Source organism: Nanorana parkeri, unplaced genomic scaffold (assembly GCF_000935625.1).
Source record: "Nanorana parkeri isolate BGI_ZX_2015 unplaced genomic scaffold, ASM93562v1 scaffold600, whole genome shotgun sequence".
NCBI classification, from domain to species: Eukaryota; Metazoa; Chordata; class Amphibia; order Anura; family Dicroglossidae; genus Nanorana; species Nanorana parkeri.
This window is the reverse complement of record NW_017306868.1, coordinates 52,402-75,930: the sequence shown is the minus strand read 5'-3', so window position 1 is coordinate 75,930 and position 23,529 is coordinate 52,402. Positions and strand designations below refer to the sequence as shown.

The window sequence follows — 23,529 nt, the reverse complement described above, 5'->3', positions numbered from 1 at the left end:
TGGGGTACTGGGGTTTTTCGCCGTTTTACGGATGCACGCAATTTGTAACCTGGGCATGTTGGGTATCGTTTTACTCGTTGTAACCTCATCTTTTATATTTCATAAAAAAAATGGGTATTTTGTTGTGTTTTGGGGCATTTAATTAAATTTTTCACTAAATATTGGGGTTTAATAAGGAGTTGCGCTAATATTGCGCAACATAAAAATTTGCAACTACCACCATTTTATTCTATAGGATCTTGGCATTCAGAAAATATATAATGTTGGGGGGTTTTACGTCATTTTCAGGCCTAAAATGTGGAATATAACATGGGTACAAAAAATGAAAAAAAGGCCTCAGTCATGAAGGGGTTAATATACATCACTTCCTGCATTCGGGGACAGGAAGAGAGATCAAAGGGAAATCGAGTAATGATCTCCCTTTGATCTGCTGTTAGAGCGTCGCCGTGCTGTTTACATGCTCACAGTTGTATGGACGGGAGGTGGTTAAAGTTACTTTGCAGTCTACTTACACCCACCCCATTGCTATCACTAATTTGCAGTAGGTATTAAGGTCATGATTAACTCTATTGGTGCCATTTTTTGCATGCATATTAAATTCACATTTTAGATCTGAAGAATACTTAAACGAGAACTATGAGGTTAGTGATTTCCACTCATCCTCATAGTTAGAGCCGACCTGTGACAAAGAAGCTGTCACAGGTCGGCTCTATCGATCGGGAAGTGAGCAGAAGCATGCCGCCGATCCGCTCACTTACCGATCATCTTCCTGCAGCAAGCGGTGGCCGTCAGTCACCGCTTCCCGTAGGGATTCCCACCTCTCCGATCCTCCAGCTCTGACTGAAGGAACGAATGGGGGAGGGGCGGGCACAGCTGGCTCCGCCTCTAGATAGGCAGAGCCAGATGTCACTCACGCGGCTGGGTAGATCTCAACAGTATTGTCTGGATCTGTCCCGGCTGCGGCGCTCTCAGTATATCGCGGGCAATAGCCTGCTAAAAACTGAGCTTCGGGTCACCGGAGGAGGTTAGTATATGTCCGTGACACTAATAGAGAACTATGGGGAAAACCACTTACCCCATAGTTCTGTATTATCCTTCCCCCTAGAATTATATATATTCTAAATGCAGAGCAATTAGCAATGGGCATTTTTGTCAATCGCATGTGAACTTGAGCAGATATTCTTAATTTTAGCATGACAGAAATATCCCCTGAGTAGTATAAGGCACATTATTTGATTCATTAAAAATGGTTTGGAAAAGGTTCAAGACACTTACCGTCTCACTGCTGGAAAACTTGCTGGACACATGGAAGTTGATCAGATTTTCACCAACTATAATGTAGGAGACTCCATATCCATCGTCGGCCACCTGAAAAACAGGAAGCAGAAATACAGACACTGAATGCTGGAAACTCATTTATTGGGAGATAAACGAAGGAGAAAAAGGAAGCTAATGAAACCCTCTGGCTAATGTAAACACACACACAGTATAATGGAAAAGTCTGCAAGACTGTTCCCTTAAAAGAATGTAAATCAAAAAGGCCTTGTTTTACAGCTTTCTCTACAGCGTCACACAGTTAAAATCATGTTACCTAAGTAACCCCATCATGATAAAAAATGAGACCTACCACTGGTGACATTTTTATAAAATGTCATTCTCGCACTAGGATTCCACTATGTAGTAATGCATTCAATAACACAAAACAACCAAACACCAATGCAATTAAACATTACTACGACTCCTTCTATATAAATGGTGCACAGGTAGTACTGGGTACCTCATGGGCTGCTGGGTGTTTCAGAAGGGATCCTTAACGGAATGACAGGCTGCTGAGTGTTTCATGAGACAGGGACATGTAAATCAGAGACTGTCCCTGAAGTAAACCTGTGTTTTTGTTCCCCATTTAGGGCAATATAGCAGGTTTACTTAACTACCTCCTTCCATAGCTGCACATACTCTCCTCACCTTTGATCCCCATCTGTATATTTGCCTCCTGAGCAAAGAAAAATACCCAGTGCTCAGGTATGGGGAACACCTGCTCCCCTTTGTCCCATGTGACAGTATGATTTGGTTCATGGTTTGGTTCAGACACGTAGCATCTGAGAGACTCTTAAAGAGTCCTTAGCCCCATGCAAGCTCCAAGTTAGGAACTCTCTTTGCTCCAGGATGGTGAACAGAGCGGTGAGAGACTGAAAGGAAGAAAAGTATGCATAGCTTCAGAAGGGAGTCCATTTACGCATACCTGCTGCTTTTCCCTACTTTAACCACCTGCTGTCCGGCCATTGTAATTAAACGGCCGGTCAGCGGCTTCTTGAATGCGGGTGGGGGTTTTTAAACGTCCCATCCCGCCCCTGCTGTGCTGGTCCCGGGCTCATACCGGGTACAGCGGAGCCCGGGATCGCCAGCAGTGGCTGCAATGGAGGGGCCGCACACCTGCACGCATATTACAAGTGACGGGCACGAGCTTTGGCACCCCCTGCTGATATATTGTGGCAGTGCGGCCTGCATGATCGCCTAGCCTTCCTATCCTAAGCGAAGTGTTACTTTCACATGGAGGATTCGGTCTCCGAATCCCATCCCCAGCACAGTTTAGTCAAGAGCTGCACTGAATATATAGCTCTTGAATATAATCCTATATTCAGCATAAATACTATAGAACACTGAAGGATTTTTTTGCACCCATTCAGCTTTACATCCTCATTGAGTACACTTCCATCTCCTTGTGGGCTCTTCCTCTAAGACCCCGTTCACATTGAGCGATTTATCGTGCGGTAATTCCCGCGATATCATAGTTACATAGTATTTGAGGTTGAAGACATTAGTCCATCAAGTCCAACCTATTAGGATTAGGATGTATGACATATGATGTATGACCTATGATGTATAACGTATGACCCATGATGTATGACATATGACCCATGATGTATGACATATGACCCATGATGTATGACATATGGCCCATGATGTATGACATATGGCCCATGATGTATGACATATGACCCATGATGTATGATATATGATGTATGACCTATGACATGTGATGTATGACGTATGACCTATGATGTATGACATGTGAGGTATGACCTATGATGTATGACATGTGAGGTATGACATGTGAGGTATGACATGTGAGGTATGACCTGTGAGGTATGACATGTGAGGTATGACCTATGATGCATGACCTATGACGCATGACCTATGACGTATGACCTATGACTAGACATGTGACCAGCTCTGGATATTATCACACGCAGTAAATGATGTAAATCCTCCATCACTGAGCTCTGTAGCTGCAGCCACTGCGGGGTGATTCATCCTCAGAGTGTACGTCACGGCTCCTCCTATTATGGGGCATCCTATAGACCAATATGCAAGCTTTAGCGCGACAAACGCGCGATTTGCATATCGCGCAGTGGGAACGGGGCCTCAGTATTCACTCCCTGCTCCCAGCTCTTCTTTGCAGAGGAACACCGCCTGTTTACTGTCAGCAGCACTTAAAAGGACATTTCCACCTTCACCCCTTTTCACTAAAAATCACATCAGCAAACAGCTCTGCTTGCTGATATGAAATCATCTAACATTCATTAGTTAAACAAATACATTTTTATTTTACTTACAATTACAGTTTTTCTACTCCCTGGTCCTCTTTGGCACAAATGATGTAATTGTGCCCGAGCATTGCATCCTGGGAAGGTTACATCACAGAGCACTGCTGAGAAATCTCATCTGTAATCTCATGAGCTCTCAGGGAATTACATTTTCCTCCCCTGTCCATAGGAGTGCGCTGGGTGTGCCTGGGCACACCTTTATCACCCGGAGCGCAACACCACAAATCTTAGCACCAGCCCTGCGGACACACCACCACACATATAGTATGGATAGGGCTCAAGGCTTTGCCTGCTATAATGTCAGCCCCACCCCCTGTTCTCTCTGCCTACTTCAGGCAGTCTATCCAGAGCTGTCATCCCTGCTGTGTCCCCCCTCTGTAGCACATCATACAGTAACTCTTCCTGCCCAGTCTATGGACAGTAGGAAGAGCCGTTCTCACCTGTCCCTGCACTTCCTCCTGCACCCCAGCTGCAGGTATGTGTGTGTCTGTTCTCTGTAAGCTTCACTAGCTTCTCAACCCCTTCAGCACACATAAGGCTTCATTGTGGTGGAACTACAAGTCTCATCATTAGCTTACTTTGCTCCAAGGGTAAACTTGCTTCATTATTGCTGAACTTTTGTGTGCACACCCTAATGCAATAAGTTGCTCACACACCTATGGCTGTGTCCCCAAGAAAGATTGTTTATTCATACACAGTTGTTTAAAATATCATAGTAATGCAAGCTAAACCCTCAAGACCACTTTGTGTCCCATATCCCAGGAGACACATATCCATGTATTCTCACTGCTTGCCTTTTTGCAGGTAATATAGAATCTCTATATACTGTTGTATATTTGCCATATGTGATGTCCTAGTTCTAATGTTAGGTGAAAATACATACTATGCTTTTACTTAAAAAACTGTCAGTGCACTCAAAAGTAATAATAAAGTCAGAAGTGAACCCTGGTGGGCTAAGTGAGCCCTGGGCTCATTATTTGTCTTGGACAGTCCATAATTGCCATAATTTCAGTCCACATGGCAGTTTTGGGTGTTCTCACCCAACTTTGCAGGATTGAGCACCTCTTGTGCTCTTCAAAGTATTAAAAAAATAAGATTTTGTTACTGTAAAATCCTTTTCTTGGAGTCCATTGAGGGACATAGCTCTGAAGAATTCTGAGATGTTGGGTTATGCTGCGGCATCCATGAGAAATGGACACTATGCAAACAAGTAAAAAGTCTGTCACTTTAAGGACATAACCACTCCCACTTCACCCCTGCCAGTTGTTGCAAGCAGTACAAAAGGAACTTGAGAGAAGGGAGCTGCATCCCTCAATGGGGATACTTTTCCAAAAAAAGGATTTTGCAGTTAGAACAAAACCCTTTTTTCTCTATTGTCCATTGAGGAACACAACTGTAAAGAATTTTGACAAACCAAACAGACGGGTGGGCACCACAACAACAAGACAGACAAGGCAGATGTCTGACCCTCTATAGTATTCACAGCTATACCTTGATCTACCCCAAGTTGAAGGAAAGACAAAATTTGCAATATAGAGCACGTGTGGAAAATCCCAAAGACTCAAACCGACGGAAGTAAACCTTCCACGTATGATGGAAAAATCTAATGAGTTGAAGAAGATCAATGAGCCTTAAGAATAGTCAGAATAACAGAATCTGAAATTCCTTTGTCTTTCAATATTTTGTTTTTAACAGCCAGGCCATTATAGCCAGTGACCGAGATGCATGGTGGAAGACTGGGCTTGGAGAAAATAGATTTGCCCGACCTGGAAGAAGTTAGGGATCCTCTGCCAACAGATGAACCAAATCGGCATACCATACCTTGTGAGGTCAAACTGGAGTAACAAGAATGGCTGGAATTCCTCTGTGTATAATCCTGCGAAGCATTCAAGCTAAGCAGGAAAAACATACATTAGTGTGTACTGATCCCACAGAGCTACTTAGGCATCCATCGCATCTGCCGCTGGATCCTTTGCTCTGTACACAAATATGTCTAACTTCTTGTTGTGATGAGAAGCCAGAAGATCCACATCCAGCATTCCCAGGTGGTGATAAAGTTGTCAAAACACATCTAAATGGAGAGACCAGTCACCAGGATCCAGACGTTGTCTGCTGAGGAAATCCGCCTGCCAGTTTTTGACTTCTGAAATGTGCACCGCTGAAATCTAAAGTTCTGCCCAATCCAAGAGCAAATGTACTGTACAGTACTTCCGTCTGCATTGACACACTGCTAATGCCTCCCTGGAGATCGATGTATGCCATTGCTGTAGCACTGTCTAATGGAATCCAAATCGAACACCCAGACAGAAGATGAGTCCAGTAAAACGACGACCCGAATCACCCTCAAGTCTGAAACTTTGTGTCCTCCAGAGACCAAAAATCCTGCACAGATGGATGAACCAAGAGATGAACCAATCCTATCCCACATGACTGGTGTCCATTGTCACATACTTCCAAGTTATGGGAAGATAATGACTCCACAGTCCTTTTCCCAACATACCAACAGGAATCCCCAGGTTAATACTAGCCTGACCGTTAAATGATGAATGCAGGAACAGAGAACTACCGCAGGACCAAGCACATGTAGCAGAGACAACCTGCTTCATGACCACCGCAGGACGAGTCATAAGTACCGAGACCAGAGAAGTTCCCATGTTTTAACCCGGTATGAATCTGTCATGTTGGCTAGTTCCAGTATTTAACATTATCCTGTATGAATCATCTAGCAGCCCTCGGTAGTAGAATATTTTCAAAGAAATAAAATAAAGTAAAATAATAAAGCAGAAGAGAAGGAGACATCCATTCTCCTGAGGACACAAAGCAAAACTGGCAGGTGTGAGGGGTTATAGTCCCGTGACGGCTTTTTGTATGCATAGTGTCCATTTCTCCTAGAGGCAGCGGCATAACCCTACGTCTCAGAATTCTTCAGAGCTGTGTCGCTCAATGGACGATTGAGAAAAAATCCTTGCCATGGCATGTTTGTAGACCCAGAGACTCAAACACAAACATCACAACAATATAAGAACACGTGAGGTGGTTTAACCACGCAGCATCTTCCAAAAATTGAAATATTTTTGGGTGGACTAACACTTTAACCCAGTCAGTCCCTAAAAGGCAAGCCCTAAAAAAAAAAAAACACCACATCATTCACTTAGCTGCTGCCACATTTGGGTTCAGTTACAATCCTACAACAGGATATTGCCAATAGAAAGATTAAATGTGACAGCATGGCGATGATCAATCCAACAAGCTCCCTTAACCTTTCTTTAGAAAAGATAAATGTGCTTCTACTAATAACAACAGAAAAACACTTAAATAAGAGCTTTAAGTTTGGAAATGAAACACTGCATATGATTTACTTACCGGACCAAATCCACCTCCACACGAGACATATTCTGGATGATTTACTAAATCAAAAAGTTCCACTTGCTGGATAGGAGTCTGGCTAGTAGAGAGACGCCATGGTTCAGACAGCACCTGAGAAAGCAAATTTACATGGACATTAGCAATCAAACTAATACCAACCCTGTAATCCATTCAAGAGCAAGCACACTTTGGTGTTTTACCTCTCTTAAGAAAGGTGAATCCGTTCCAAGGTATTTCGATACTACATACAGACAAAACAGATGTCGATCAAGTCCGGCCCCAGTCATCGCATTTCTGTACAGTAACTGATGCTTATCTCCTGCTTTTCTAAAGAGTTTTAGCCTTTCCACATCCTGTTAAGAGATAACAAGTTGACAGAAAACTTTATCCACCTATTAAGAGTCTACAGCGTGGTACAGTCTACTAAAACAAACACGTCTACTAAATCAAACACACTCTTTCATAGTTGCAGTTGTGGAGATTTAATAAAAAGGTCATACTGCTATGGAACCTATATGCTACACTCATGTCTATCCATCCTAAACCACTTTATTTACATTTTATCAATGTAAAGTTACGTAGTTTAGTATGTGTACACATCTTGTACTCTGTAATTTTAACATTCATCTGTTAATATGCTTGAAGGAGTGGTCTTCGTAATCTGCAAACTTACATTTGAAGAATTGCTGCAGCTGGTAAAGAAAACCGGCATAGCTGGTCTTATTCAAGAATCTAATGATTGACACTTACAATATCATAAGCATGCAGGTTTTCTAATGACATATTTAGGTTACCCTACTAAGCTTCATTGAAGGAACCTACACACATTAGTTGGTGGCTGGCTGTGAATGAATGATCCAGCCGCCAAAAAAATAATATCAATGGCCAATCTTTCTACAAATATGCTAGTTCCAATTGGGTGAAGTTGTATGTTTGCGATTGTGGAGGCAGCCTGGGCGAGCACTATGGGAGGCAGCAGTCTAATAGGGAAACAATGGCAATCAACAGAGGGAATCTATACTGGCCAACTGACTTCCTCCAGGTTGGTCAGAGTCCTAAAAGGAGCCACAAACCTATGAACATTAGCTGATCAAATTACAGGATCAGGCTAATGTTCTCTATCTGTAGATACCTTTATTATTTTGAGCCTGATTCTTCAGCTTCACAGTCAGAAGTAACCTGAAGTGTGCAATTTGCTACCCTGTCAACTGCCTGACCTCTCCCCCTGCCTCCATCTCCCAGCTTCTGAGTGTGAATAACACGGTCAAGTGACAAGATTCCAGAGTTGTTTACATTCCTCTCAAGTGTAAGTTTCTATCTCTTTACTGCCACACAAATACCTGAAAACTGGCAAATGAATAAAGATCTAAGCTTGCTTAAAAAAGTGCAACACAAACCACATATGCACATGCTCACAGGTAACACAACTGAAATCTTATATGTACACGCATACATGTTTTCATGCGCATTTTTAGTTCCATTACAATAGCAAGCATTAAAAACCTAACACTTACTGTTTTTGTTGGATCCATCATTGACTTTACAAAACTTGATGATTCTACAGTGCATGAACGTACGGTTTCTGTTCTTCCTTCTCGGAAAAGTCGAGTCATGGATGCTTCGTATGTTAGGCAGAATTTTCTTTTGTCCTGGAATGGCAGAATGTTTTCTCAAAATAGTTCTATTAAAATGTTTCTACTCACTGCTGTAGGAGACAAACATTACAACAACAACAGCGTCCTCTGTATAAAACCATCTATTTGTGAACAGCTATGTATGTCACACCTAACTTTCCCATAACCTAACCCCTAAGATGTAGTATAGAAACGTACAAAGAGCATGATAATTATTTTACCTAAAATATAAAGTGAGCCACATTTTGGTGTTTGGGCTTCAAGAGCATTTGATCACCCAAGTGACTGTAATTCTCAGCTGAAAATATCACTTTATATAAAAATAAAAAAAAGGATAATTTTATTGGTGTGTCAAATTTGTCCTTAAAAATGTATTTAGAAGAGTAGAGACAAACCTTTTTTTGGGGCTTTACTTCTATTTTGGGTCACAGGCAAACATTTAGGCCTGGTTCACACCTGGGCGTTTTACAGCGCGTTCTTATGAGCTGTAAAACGCTCAACATGTGAAAACCAATGATTGCCTATGGGCATGGTTCCCACCTGGGCTTTTTACAGCACGTAGGAACGAGCTGCAAAACGCCCAAAGAAGTACAGGAGCTTCTTTGGGGCCGCTTTGCCGCGCGTTTCCATTGGTATTCCCGAGTGTGGATCGGGGTTAACAAAAGCGGTAACCCCGAGCTACACATTTGGGAATACAGCGTACAGGTCTTACCTTGTCCGCGATCCCTGCTGTGTCCTCCGACGGCTGCTGACTTCCGGGTTAAGTCCCTTGCGAGCGGCCGCGTCGCAGGGGGACGGAGCCGGCGGGAAGTTTAAAAGTGAAACTAAAAAAAATAAAATGTTTAAAAAAAAAGAGAAAATAAAAAAAAGGAAAAAAAATTATAAAATCATACCGCCAGTGAAACGCGCGTTTCACTGAACGAAAAAACGCTAGGTAAGTTTTGATAGTCTTCTGCCCTTTCAAGGAACCTTGACTGGTAACATTACTAGTAACACTGATAAGAGTTGACATGGTATTTTTTAGCCTGGGAGCTATTTCAGCTGAATAAGACTCCTCAGGGGCAAAGCCATCCATGCACAGGGGTAGAACTACTGTATGCTGACAGCCTCTGCATTCAGAGTCAGCAATTATATTTGCAATTAAGCCCATAAAATCTAGCATAGAAACACAGAACTATTCTCTGGATAAGGCAGAATGGGGGGAGGGGCACACACGATGAAGTTATGGGAGACTCTGAGGAGTGAATTGACTCAAGCAGGGAATAACTATTTAGGCTACAGGTATCAGGTCCCTAAGGGGGAACACTGCAAGCTGCCCCAGAAGGGTAGTGGATCGTGAGCTGGAGCAACCTGATGCTGTGAACTGCTCTCCTTGTGCTTTTGGATTTGACATGTACTGTATTACCAGGAACAACTGAAAATAAAACACCAGATAAACCTTAATTAACTTACAACCAACTGCTTAAGCATAAAGGGTTAATGGCCGGAGATGATTAGGTCACGGTGAGCAGAACAAACTGACTGACTGAAGTGAAACGGTGTGTCATTCGCAGAAGGTATGATGGGAAGAAGCTACCTCACACTGAAGGAAATAAAAGCGGTAACAGAGCAGGAAGTACTCCCGTGTGACACTCAGACTAATGATGCAGCATTTAACTCCTCATTGTGTTAATCTTTTTGGTGGAAACCAATGGAATAGGGGCTTAATGGTGGCATTTTAACCAGGAAGCTACTACAAGGTAGAGTAGTAGCTCCAGCTGGTCAGCTCAACAGGTGTACTCATTACAGTCACATGCCAGAGGCTGTACCAAGGCTCTGATCCTAGGAAGCATTCAGCAGCTAACACAGTACCAGAAGGTCTGGGAAGTCCAACTGGCAGAGCCCGGTGCCTGAAGGACACAATGCAGGCAGGCCCGGCCTCCAAGGCATTACCAAGAATGAGCCAATCCGGATAGCTACATAGACCATCTTAGCAGAAATAAACAAAATGAAAAGGACAATCTTTTCTCAAAACAGAAAACATGCCCATTCTCCTAGAAAACTAGCAAAAAATGAAAGCATGCTGGGAGTGGAAGGGGTTATACCTGACTAAGAGTTGCAGCTAGCTACAATGCATCAGCGTTTGTTTACATTTCATCACGTTTACCGCGGTTTTGCAATACAGGTTTTTTGTCAAAATGACAGCCTCTTGTTTGGGCATGTGCCCAACGGGACAGGACATTTGAGGTCCATAACTGGTTAAACTCCACCCTTCTGAAGTACATTAAAAAGATCGCTATTGAAATTCTACCTTCCCTATTCTTATAATTATTCATTATAATAAATATTTCTAAATAACTTGAACACTTACTGAAAAACAGACCCCAAACCTGTATATACAAATGATGACATTACCTATGTTATAAATAGCAGAAGATACAAACAACACTTTCTGAAGTGAACTTTTAAAAGACAATGTACACATTATGGAGACAGTAATAGTTTATAGAGGGCCACAGAATAGTAACTGAGCCTCACCCTGTAGTGAGCGAGCTGTAGAGCGATCTGGATAAAAGCATCAGGACTGGTTTTGCACTTCTTTATTAAACCTTTACCAAACTCTTTGAAGGGGAATGTATGGAAGTCAACATCATCTGCTATAGACTGGGCCATTTTCAGGGAGCTCTGTATGACTTCTTGACACTGCAAGAGGAAAAAAAAGAGATCAGCAAGCCTATACCAGAAAATCAATATTTTGATATCATACTTCACGCTTGTTGGCAACAACAAATGTGGAATGTGGGTTCAAAGCAGATTTACATCTTTTAAAATCGGAGATGTATATTAAGAAATCAACAAAAACGGTTTGTTCTTGTGTGAATCAACACATCTAGGTTTGAATAGCAGTTTTAAAGAGAAAATGTTGCCCATGTAGAAATCATCTCTGCATCTAAACGTAATAAGGTGCTTTTTTGATAACACCGTACTTGTACGTCATCACAGACATGTATATAGTCTGTAACCCTGACTTACAAGCTATCCACTACAGGGGGGTGGGGGGGGATCAGGGTGATGGAAGCAAGCTATGAATAGTCTATTTTGTTGACAGTATAACAATATAATAAAACACAGCTATAACATTAATACGTTAATGATGATTCGACTTTTAGAAAGAAGGGATTTCGCAGGATGAGGTGCTGAAAGTTCATGGGACATGTAGTGCTTTTTTTTAATATATAATCTTCATTTAGAAAACTCAACAGGGAGATATACATTACAAGCGGTTACACAAAAACCTCACGTGTCAAAATGTTCCTTACAATTATTGGTATTTTAAATACAATCTATTGGGTTGACTACCTTAACCTTTTGGCAAAACGACCATTTGGCTCTCATTTTAAAAATGTCGGCAGCACACAGAAAAAACCCCAAAAACTTTTGAAATATTTCCAGGTCAGAAACAGGATGAAATGTAAAATGTGCCAATATCCTTGTAATATACTGGAGGCCCCAGAACATTTTTTTTCTCAAGAAGTAAAGTTTTATGAATATAATGTGAATGTGTACTATGTAAAGAGCTGTGCTATATAAATAAATAATAAATACAGTTAAATAGAATTTGGATATCTCAATTTTGGTTTATGAGCTATAAATTTAGATATAATCAGAAAAACTGGGAAGGAGATGCTCATCGGTATGGGACCCGTGCAGGCTGTTTAGCCATCTAGAAAGTTGGCAGGATTACTAGTTTGTCCTAGTGCGGTTTTAAAATGTAAATATTCCACTTCAGGAATTTCATTAAAAAAAAAGAAAAAGAGAATTAACTACTTTATAAACACAAGGGGTAATTTCAATGAAACCCCTTATATAAAGATGAACATAACTTACATGCCGATATATACCATGTATATGTATATTTATTACCAACCATCATAAGGTCCCCAAGTCTGATCCAACCAACCGAGACTAGGGTGACTGCGAATTTACACTAAGGGCAAAGTAAAAGGTTCTCTTGTAATAAATACCCCTACTTGTTGATATTCACTCTATTGCTTCTTGGGGCCCTCAGTAAATTACCGGTGCTAACAAGTATGGGGAAGCATGTGACCTCCTGTAAGGATACAGTGCAAGGGCCTGAGTAGACAATAACCGGGCCCAAACACTGTCATCTCACAAGGAGGGAGATGAAGTTGTTAAGAGACTATTTCTGGGTAAAAAAACAAAAACGGGGACTTTTGTTTTGAGTGGAAATCAGCTTTTAATTTTCAGTAAACCCGAACAATTAAGTTCTCACTTATGTTCAAATTTCAGTTTCTTAAACATACCACTGAAGCTGTTTTTATATTTATTTGATGAGTGCCAAAAAAATTGCCTTTTGTACTTTCTGCCTCTGCTGCACTGTCATCAGCTAAAATTGTTACCAGGTCTCTCTGTGGACTACAAAATACCCGCTATGGCATGGAGAAGGGGCGTGTTCAGTAGAGCCAAACATTTCCTGTCCTTGTGACAACCCGTATACCTTCATAGGTACAATTAAGTGAGTGAGCCTTGTCGCTCTAGGACAAGAAGTGTGCTACTGGCAGAATCACCAGAAGAAAATAAAGACAAAGCCTGAAAAAAGAAACGAATCCTTTTCGAAGGACTGGTAAGCTGCAAAATATTACATTTTTGTACTTAGGTTTAGACCTACTTTAAAGCTGTATAAGCTCCTACACCATCAGACAGAGAGCTTGTGGTCAACACAAACTGCTGCAACAGTAATATTGTGAGCAGAGTAAAAAAAAAATGAAAACGCGGCATTTAAGAACTGACCTATTGTAGATTTACCAGTATTTAAGACATTACCTCTTCAGAGACTTCCCACTGCATCCGCTGTGGCAAAGGCACTGACGGGTCAGCCTGGCCCTTGCAGTGTCCCTCTTCATTGTATCCAAGCTGAAAGCAGTCTGTAGCCAACATAGACTGAAAGGTATGATGAAAAGGCATTAAGATACATTACATAAAAGAGAAAAAAAGGCAACGTTATACAAGTATGGAAACAGAAAACATATCCTTGTACCTCCCACAGATGTCCAACAATGGGCGCGTCTGCCCATGAATGTTCAGCATTCACTCCAACTTTTCCATTTTTAAAGACAATGAAGGAAATTGATTTATCAAACCACCTGAGGAGAACATAAAAGGGAAATTGACATGTTACATATTTAAAAAGAAAACAAAATACAAAGTGTCAAATCTACAGTGCACTCCAAACAAATATAAAATACACCAATGCATGCAGTTATGTATGAATTAAAAATCATTAAAACCAAAGTCCAGGCTAAATACACTTTAATAAGATATGACCGAGAATAACATTTCTGTATATCTTCTACCAAGTATTTTAAGTTATTATAAAGACTGTTTTCAAAGACCTCCTCCAGCTAAATATATTAAAAGAAACCTTAACCAGAAAATATGTAGGTTGCTAATGCCGAATTCTTGTTTTGAAAATCCAAATTTGTCTTGCAGTCAATGAGCTGGAACAAGTATGAAGATCAGGAGTTCTAACATTCCTCTAATTTCACTGGTTGCATGCTTCTTCCGGGTCAGTGAAAAAGCATTTAGGTCAAGACAGCCAGGCAAATCGGCTGCAGTCTCCGCGTATTCTGGGAGCTGTGGGTGTTGGCTGCCAGAATACAATAGCTGGCTACTATTTACTCTCAAGCAACCAGAAACTACAGTTATCCAGCACCTACTGATTCCCATGGGTGCCTGATAACTGGGATTTTATTGTACACACATACATACAAATACACACACACATACATTTCTTTAATCTGACCTGTCATAGCATTGCCCATGTAATAGAGATTTTGCATAGGCATCCAATGAATTCACTGGATCTTCACTGCGAAGTCCCTGCTCGCTTTCATCTAAGGTGACAAAGAAGGCTGCTTTCTCCACCATATCCAATGACTGGAGGTTCTTCCCACTGCGGAAGTATGCTTTACGAGCTTTGGCCCACACGGTCCTACAAGCAAGACCGAGAAAACAATTGAAACATACATATCCTATTGTGGGCAGTTATGTAATAGACAGGCAAGAGAACAATTCAGAGATACAAAATGGAGATACTGAAACTTTCACATGGATGTGCTGAGCGTCCAGATCAAAAACACTAATAGTCTGGTTCTTATAATGTTCCTGAGGATGTGAATAGAAAGAGGAGGCAGGAGAAAGAGACACACCCTGCTGGCCTTGTTTATCTCTAAGTGAACCATAGTGATCAGGGCAGGGCTCCTAACTTGCCTGGTTTAAATTCCCACTGACAGTGGCGAGTAGGGGCCACCCCAGGAACACGACATTATTACCTGGTCCAGACGTTTCATCTTATGTGGGGGGGTTGCCTTTAGACCTCATCTTTATGCCATTGCTGTGTGCATGTACTTTTTACATGGCATGACCCTTTATATGCTATGAACTTTTAAAACTAAAACAAAAAGGCTCCTTACCTCTCCCCGGCAGTTAAAGCAGCTAGTTTCTCCTCCCCAGGCAGAGGAGGGCTAGTATCATCTAGAATTTGCTGGAACTGCAGCTCAAGCTCCTTAGGGTTCAGCAAACGTCCGCTATGGTAAACCCAGACTCTGAAGAAGCGCCCCTTGTGATACACCACTATGTGTTTACTGTCAGAGTGGTGTTGGATGGTGTCTGCACAGAGATTGGCATGAGATAAGAAACATCTACTGAGACATAAGTTACCAAAAATGTTCTATTGTGTCTATAAATACACACATAGCATCACAACTTTAACTTTAGAAACATATGTTAGAAATTCAAAAAGCAGGTCAAGCAACATTTCATAAATTGCCTTTATTTGCTTTAAAACTTATTAAAAGCAAGCTTATCAAATTCTACTGCCAGTCTTTAAAGGGTACAAAAGTGCCAAGTAGCAATTTTTCTATAAAGAATAAATGCATTTTGGAGCTAAATTAACTGTTAGGATGCTTTTCTCGCCTGCTTGATTTAATGCCTTCTGTGCCATCAGCCTTTAAAATTGCGATTTTATAAAGCACATGCCTTATTAAAAGTAAGAAAATAAATATTCCATTGCCATTCCTGCTTGTCAATTATGTGCTTGTCTAGGCATCATGCACATCTAAATGAAATCAAGAAAATAAAAAAAACTTACAGCATTTAAACTGACACTAAACTCAGGAGTTAAACCTTAAAATTACCATTAAAAGAAGAACTATGAGATGAGTGATTTCCACTCACCTCATAGTTCTAGCCGACCTGTGACAATGAGACTGTCACAGGTCGGCTCAGTAGATCGGGAGGTGAGCGAACACATACCGGGTTCGCTCACCTCTCGATCCTGTTACGGCTCTCTGCCGTGACAGGGGGAGGGGCTGGATTCCCCTCTCCCTGCTCCGATCTGCCAGTGCTGACTGGCGGAACGGACGGGGAGGGGGCGGGTACAGCTGGCTCTGCCTCTAGATAGGCAGAGCCAGCTGTCACTCACGCAGCTGGGCGGATCTCGACGTCGATGTCGGGATCCGCTCCGGCTGTGGCGTCTCAGCATACCGCAAGCTTTAGCTCGCGGTATACTAAGCTTAGGGTAACGGGAGGACGCTAGTTTGTGTCCTCCCGTTACCCTAAGGAGAACTATGGGGAAAAACACTGACCCCATAGTTCTCCTTTAAGTACCCAACCACTGTATAGAAAGTAAAAAAAAATATCTTATTTATTTGAGTATCACTCGGCTGTAGAACCTCTAATTATCTCTGAATTGGTGCCGACACCGTCCTTCATCTCTGTTCCTCTAGAGAGGTAGAGCCAGCTGTCGTTAGGCAGCTGGGGTGGACCCCAAAAATATTGATAAGATCATTCCTGACTGTGGTGTGGCTCTGCCCTTGGGTAACAGATGTACATTAGTAAATGTAGTCCTGTAAACCAAAGAAGTAAAGCCAAATAAAAGGGTTGGCTTTACTTCTCTTTTAAGGATTGGTAAGCTGAAGTATATAAAATGTTGCTTCTGGGTAGGGATACACTTTATTTTTCTGCAAGTCTTACATTTTTTATGGATATATAAATCTCAAAAAGTACCACTGCTATCTGTGCATAAGGAGTGGTCTCATGCAGACAACAGCTGACCTCTCCACAGCCTCCTGCCCAAAACTGGACTTGGAAACAGACTGAGATTTACCAGCAATAAAAAAAGAAGACTTTAAAAAAACAAGACTTGCAGAATTAGTATTTTTTAGAACCCTTTAGTAATTTTTGGGGAAGGCACAGTTGGGCTTAATGTTTACAAGTTTTATAATCTGTATCTATTTTACAGATAAACACATAATACAGGATGCACCCATAGCAACAGTTTTGCAGTGCGTTCTGGGTTTTCAAAAAGTATCAGTTAGTATTAAAGGAGAATTATGAGGCGAGTGATTTTCACTCAGCCTCATAATTTGAGCCGACCTGTGACAATGAAACTGTCACAGGTCGGCTCAGTAGATCGGGAAGTGAGCAAACACATACCGTCGCCCGCTCGCTTCTCGATCTATCCGTGCAGAGAGCTGTGACTGTCACTCACGGCTCCCTGCAGGGATTTCCCCCCTCTTCGCTCCTCCAGCGCTGACTGGCGGAACGGACATGGTGGGTACAGCTTGCTCTGCCTCTAGATAGGCAGAGCCAACTGTCACTCACGCAGCGGGGCGGATCCAGACAGCATTGTCGGGATCCGTTCCGGCGTCTCAGTATACCGAGAGCTGTAGCTCATGGTATACTGAGCTTTGGGTGACAGGAGGATGCTAGTTTGTGTCCTCCCGTTACCCTTAGGAGAACTATGGGGAAAAGCACGTACCCCATAGTTCTCCTTTAAGTATTTTATCATTTTAGCAGAGTGCCTTTAAAAATTCTTTAGTGTTATTTTGTTTATGGGAAAATTAGTTTGCTATTCGTTAATGCAATAAGACAGTAATAGTCTGGACAGATGGAAGAAGAGAAAACACAAAGAGCAGAGACTAAAATGCAATTTCATATCCAAGGATTTGGCCAAATTACTTGACACTGACTTGCACTACTGACAATAAGCAACTTTCAGCGCCATGCGTGAAAGTAGTAAGCAAATTTGTTGAGGGCTCTTATAAGCTATTAGTCAATGATCCTGCAGGTATACAAGATTGCTCCTACCTGTATCAATTCCTGGAATACGTGCCGTGTTAAACATGCGCTCACACTGAGCAGAGCACATAGGCAAACAATCTTGGATCATCAGCTGTATAAAAGGGCAGACAGGGACCAAACACCAACAAATAGAAGACAAAAGAACACCAGGAAAACACAGCAAAATGATGATACATGCAAGGCAAAGGGTGTGTAAATTACAGACATGTAAGGTAAAAATAGACAATACACGGTAAGACAATTTTAATGGACAATAAACAGTATTGGTTGGTGTGCATTGTGGGTAATAGATCAATTAATATAGCAGGATGCAAAGAAAACAAAACAAAACATAAAAAACAAAACAAACACAGAAAGGAGAAGAGAAGGAGGCAAAGAGAAGACACAAATCAATAAAGACATTCCATGAAAGAAAGATTATTCATCAATACAGTACAACATACATGTTAATCCCAACATCTACTGACACAACTGATGCAAAGATTTAGTTACAGGTACACCTTTACCCTTGTAGGAGCTTAGGTTACCAGTTTAAAGCTCCTTAGGTTTTAAAGAATATGTTTGGAGCTTTAAAACTGGACTTTGTTACTAATAATTATTGGATAGATACACTGGCAGAGCCAGGAAATTTTATGCAGATCTCTGGTGTGTGAGAAAACAAAGAAGAATTCATGGGGTTTAGCTCACTGACCCATAACCCATAATTGTAATACCAGTTTTGGGTGTGCAGAATCTTAAATAAATGGATCATGCAATGGGCTAGCTAAACTGTCAGTGTCAGATACAGATGAACTTGCCTCTTAGCAAATTAATTTCAATGCAAAGCTCCAGACATAGACCCCAAAACCTAAAATACAGATATCTCATTTGAAAAGAAGAGAAAACGATTCTGGTTTATGTTAGGGCCCATTCACCATAAGGATTCTGAGTTGGGTTCAACTGGACACTTACCAGTCTCCTCTCCAGGTAAGCGGGTGGTGTTAAAGGCGCGTTCCCACTGGGCCGAGCACAGCGGGATAATAGATCCTGGGACCCTGCTCTGTACCCAGTTATTACAGAAAAGGGAGAGACGTCATGGGTACAGAAGCATCGTAGACATACCATGGGGGGAAAATAACACAATTCAAGAGAGGTGACATCATTGTCTAACCTAGATTCCCACTATGAAAACATATTCAAAATAAGATACATATTCACTCAGGCCTCATTCACACCAGATGCAGTGCGGCCGGTTTCTGGCCAGAACGCACTGCCTCGCATTGCGGCCGGCTCACTTTTTTGTGGGGCAGGATGGGGCATGGCGGTCCATTGAAGTGAATGGCAACGTAGCCACCCCCTCCGGCCGCAATGCGATCGGCCGCACGGGTTCGCAAGGCACATTATGCCTCTGGTCCGGTGCTATCAAAATAGTGCTTGCAGCATTTTGATCGCTACGGACCACACCGCATGCATAATGTTGCCTTGCGATCCCCTGCGGCCGATCGCATTGTGGCCAGAGGGCTACAGTGCCATTCACTTCAATGGACCGCCACGCCCCCTCCTGTCCCACAAAAAAGTGAGCCAGCCGCAATGCGAGGCAGTGTGTTCTGGCCAGAATAGGGCCGGAACGCACTGCATCTGGTGTGAACGAGCCCTCAGCTGTTCAGGTATTGGACCACTTAATCAAAATAATCAAGAGGGTAATCTGGAATACCAACAAAAGTAAATAAGAGGGGCTGTGTTGACAAAACATGAGACCACTCTCCGCTGATTGCTTCAGATTGAAGTGAACCTGTCATGTCCTTCTAAAATAGCTAATTAGGTTAGGGATCATTCACACTAGCTTGTCTGCTAAAATGCTGCATTTTAGCAGGCGGGCTAGTGTGCTGTTGCACCTCCGTAAGTTTGTGTTGTATCACACACTGCTGAAGCTGTCACTGCTTACATTGTTTTTCTATTTTACTTTAATGGGAGTGTAAAATGTGTACACTCCATTCTGGTCCTTGCTCAGCAACGGGTGCGCTGCCATGCGGTGACCAGCAGTGGCATCCAGCATGCTGCATTTTTTTGCAGAGCAGTGCCTATGACAAGGGGTGACCTTTGTTGATCTGGTGTGGTAAAACACAGGTCTCCCCTGAATGTGTGTACAGGACCTAAAAGTTGAACCTTGGGCACAAAAACGTTTATTAATAATAGGCCACAAAGGCATACATATCCACTTTACAAATCCAAATGGTACCACTGTGAAAACAGCAGTGACATCATCACTGTTCTGCATATATCAAGTGCAGAGAGCAGAGCTGTGGAAGGGGCTCAAAAGCTCAACCCACTACAGACTACATGTAGAAAACTACAGGAGGTGGAAGATACAAGACCAGTCACACTACACAGGGAGAGAGAGAGCAGCAGTGACCGGTCTTTACAACAGGAAATTCCTACACAGAGAGAAAAGGCAGAAGTTGTTTTATATGGGATTAATACATAGATCTAAAAAAAAAAAATACAAAGTATAAGAAAAGAATACACATGGCTCCTGTATTTAGACAATGTTTGTTCAGCCTGGATTTCAGCTTTAAGGGAACTTTACAGGTTCATGTTAAAGTGGCATTTAACCTGTGGATTACTGGTCCATTGTGGATGGGTAGGTTTTAATACCTCTCCGAGTCTCTGAAGTTCGATGTGATCTTCAGAAGATCTCCCAGTATGGCTGTGACATGCCAAGCTACCGGTGTTAATCATTTAAATGTCTCCTCTAGAAAGCTAACTAGAGGGAAAACAGTTTTAAAAATCAAATCCAGATTATTCCAACTGCACTGGGAATGGGGGGAAAATCTACTCACTAATCTACTCATCCTGAACTTTGTGATAGAATTAAATGCTGCGGGGTTTGGTGCGGGGTTCAAATTTGACATCAAGACCAGAGATGTGTTAACTAGTCATTCATCTAAGGGAAATGCAGCTGAAAGTTAGGACTCAAGTCTACAAACATATTCCTTAAATTGGCCATACACCTATAGATTATCTGCAGATTTTCTATGGTCTGATGGAAAAAGTGCAACAGATTCCTTCATCTATGCTCAACTGTGTGGAAGGAGGAATTTAAAATTTTTCAAAATTTATGGTACTTTTTATGTTATATAGTAAAAAAAAAAACCCCATTGGTGAATAAAAGCCACCAAAAGAAAGCTCTATCTGTCCCCAAAAAATGGTATGAAAATTGTTTCAGTAAAGTGTTGCATGACAGAATAAACATCAGTCAAAGTACCGCAGCACTGAATACTGAAAAATGGCCTGGCCAGGAAGGGGGTGAAACACTATGGCCTTTAAGTGGTTAAAGTGCAGCCTCAATTTCTCAGATTTCACAACTGTGCCCTACTCCCCATGTACCACTATCCAGACATTGCCTCAACTGACAATAATAATGCTCTAACTGCATAGTTGTGTAGTAGGTAATAACTTTAAAATTAATCCAATTGAAGTCCAGAATGCAATTCTGGCATGCACTTTAGATCTGCATGAGGAGGGGGGCCCCCATGCAGAGTTGACTAAAAGTACATTTGAAAAAGGTGCATGAACCTTGTAGTACTTGCTTTTATTTTATATTGTTAGTAGGGACTGTGACAGATTCACTTAAATTTAACCAAGTACAGTACTGGCATGGTTTTGCTTAATTGTATATTTGTATACTTCCACTGTTCGGTCTCATTCACACAGTTGAGAGCTGGCCTGCACAGATCCGTGCGGCATGCACGGCCGTATTGTGCCGTTCCTGAGAAGGACAGGCACTGCGTGTGATTGCACGGCGTACGGCCGTGTACTCCCATAGAGAAGAACAGGCTGCTGCATACAATCACACACAGCACCTGTCCTACCTGGGAACGGGCCGACTCTAAGCAGTGTGAATGAGGCCTAAATGGTATGCATACATTGAACAATATTCATACATGAAATCTTAGTTTAAATGGATAATCACATTATCACTATCATCTTACCGGTTTAAGTTCCTCTCGGCTAAGCTTACGTCTGTAGAGAAGCAGAGCATGGACGGTGTTACCTGCACGAGCTGCCTGGACTGGGGTTGGTGTCACATACAAGAAGTCCTAAAGTGTAAATGTACAAATATATTATTGCAAAATTATAACATTTTCATTTGAACTATTTATAACTTAAAACAGCAAAAGGACAAAAATCCTTGCCCCAAATGGTCCTACATCTGATGCTGCAGATGGTCTTACATCTATGACAGGGGTGACCAAACTCTGTCCCTCCAGCTGTGGTGAAAAAACAAATCCCATGAAACATCTCTCTCTGGGAGTCATGTCTGTGGCTGTGAGAATCTTGCAAAGCCTCATGGGATTCGTAGTTCCACAACAGCTGGAGGGCCGCAGTTTGGACATCCCTGATCTATGATGAACATACCCAACGCACACATTAGTAAAAAGCCAGGCAATATGCTTGGGCTTGTAGGGGGAATCTGGAACACCAGAAGAGACATACCCTTAAAATTTCCACTTGTAACCAACAGGTGGCAATCAAAGCAAGTTTTATGCTCTCTAGAAGCTTGTTAACACCATCTCCTGCCCGGTGAATGCATACACGGTAATTCCAATGGTTTTAAATGAGGCTAGTTCACACTATTGCGTTCAGTTCCACAGCTTTTTAAAAAAGTACAGAAGCATGCTTTTTTTTTTACACTGGAATGTGCAAAAAAGCATGTAAATGCACTAGAATGTGCTTCCCAAGCAAAACCAAGCTTAAACCCAAGAAAAACGCACCACAACGCATCAAAAATGCATATGCGAAAGCGCATCGCGATCAATGGATCAATTACAGTTTACATTCAAATGAGAGCTAAAAATCTGTGTCTCTGTAACTACCATAATGCTTTCCCCCCCAAGAGGTTAAACCATTTCATTTTATTACTCTTTATTATGGTACTGTATTACATATATTATGGTACATTACTATATCATTGCAGTTTAGTATGTACTAGATGTTAAATGCCGAGTTACTACGCCCCCTGACATAGACCCCTGTTTCCCCCTGGTGTTAAGCTAGTCATACACTGGTAGATTTTCATATGAACATTCATATGAAAAATCACGTCAGAACTTTCGAGTGACATCAAAGCTCTGACGAATGTTGCTTGAAACTGCTTTGGCTTTTACATTCGATTTTGGAATAAATAGAGTTTCTTAAATGAAAACCACATTCCTAGTTAAAATGTTGCTCCTTCAAAAAAAAAAAAAAAATAGAAAAAAAAATTCCATCCTTAACTTATGATTAAGCACCAGTGATAAAATATTAAAGTGATATTAAAGTCTTTTCATTGTGTGCGCTAGTAAGCTGTATGTGTATGTTTAATACTACTTTAAGTATTGAGTGTATGGGGTTAATGCACGTTCATTTGCATAATGCATGTTCATTTTACATGCCCAATTTATATTTTTTCCACATTTACATGCAGATTAAGCCATCCAGCAAAATGGACTGTGGTTAAAACATCCAACACTATGGCCAGGGTTATTCACCATGGTTTCATTTTATTCCAAATGGTTTAAATCGCCTTAAAAGAAAAACAAAAAACTGTTATTGTGACCTTTAAGGCACCTCTGGCATTGTTATAGCTTACCCCTATTCTGTCACTGTTGCTGGACAGCTGGGTCTGCATGTGAATGTGGAGAACAGCAAAAATGAAGGCATATTTAACACTTATCTTTTTTCAGATGCCTTCAGGCTAGTCATGTGATGCAGCAGGATCCTCTCTACCTTGTCTGCAGTAATGTGCAGTCCTCAAT

At 41.6% G+C, this 23,529-nt stretch overlaps 1 protein-coding gene across 3 annotated transcripts in view; it reads right to left on the bottom strand.

Annotated features, from left to right (window-relative positions):
• Positions 1–23,529, bottom strand: part of LOC108792107 (carnitine O-palmitoyltransferase 1, liver isoform-like) — a 57,230-nt gene that overhangs the window by 2,465 nt on the left and 31,236 nt on the right. For 2 of the 3 annotated variants that reach the window (XM_018562801.1, XM_018562800.1), the window contains exons 8-18: positions 21,724–21,831; positions 18,704–18,791; positions 15,082–15,277; positions 14,412–14,600; positions 13,647–13,752; positions 13,433–13,549; positions 11,126–11,290; positions 8,489–8,623; positions 7,175–7,327; positions 6,972–7,085; positions 1,276–1,368 (exon numbers count right to left, since the gene is read on the bottom strand). In XM_018562801.1, the coding sequence (XP_018418303.1) occupies positions 1,276–1,368; positions 6,972–7,085; positions 7,175–7,327; positions 8,489–8,623; positions 11,126–11,290; positions 13,433–13,549; positions 13,647–13,752; positions 14,412–14,600; positions 15,082–15,277; positions 18,704–18,791; positions 21,724–21,831 (1,464 nt within the window). Of the gene's footprint in view, positions 1–1,275; positions 1,369–6,971; positions 7,086–7,174; positions 7,328–8,488; positions 8,624–11,125; positions 11,291–13,432; positions 13,550–13,646; positions 13,753–14,411; positions 14,601–15,081; positions 15,278–17,758; positions 17,844–18,703; positions 18,792–21,723; positions 21,832–23,529 lie in introns of all 3 variants that reach the window. The other variant, XM_018562802.1, reaches the window with a different exon arrangement.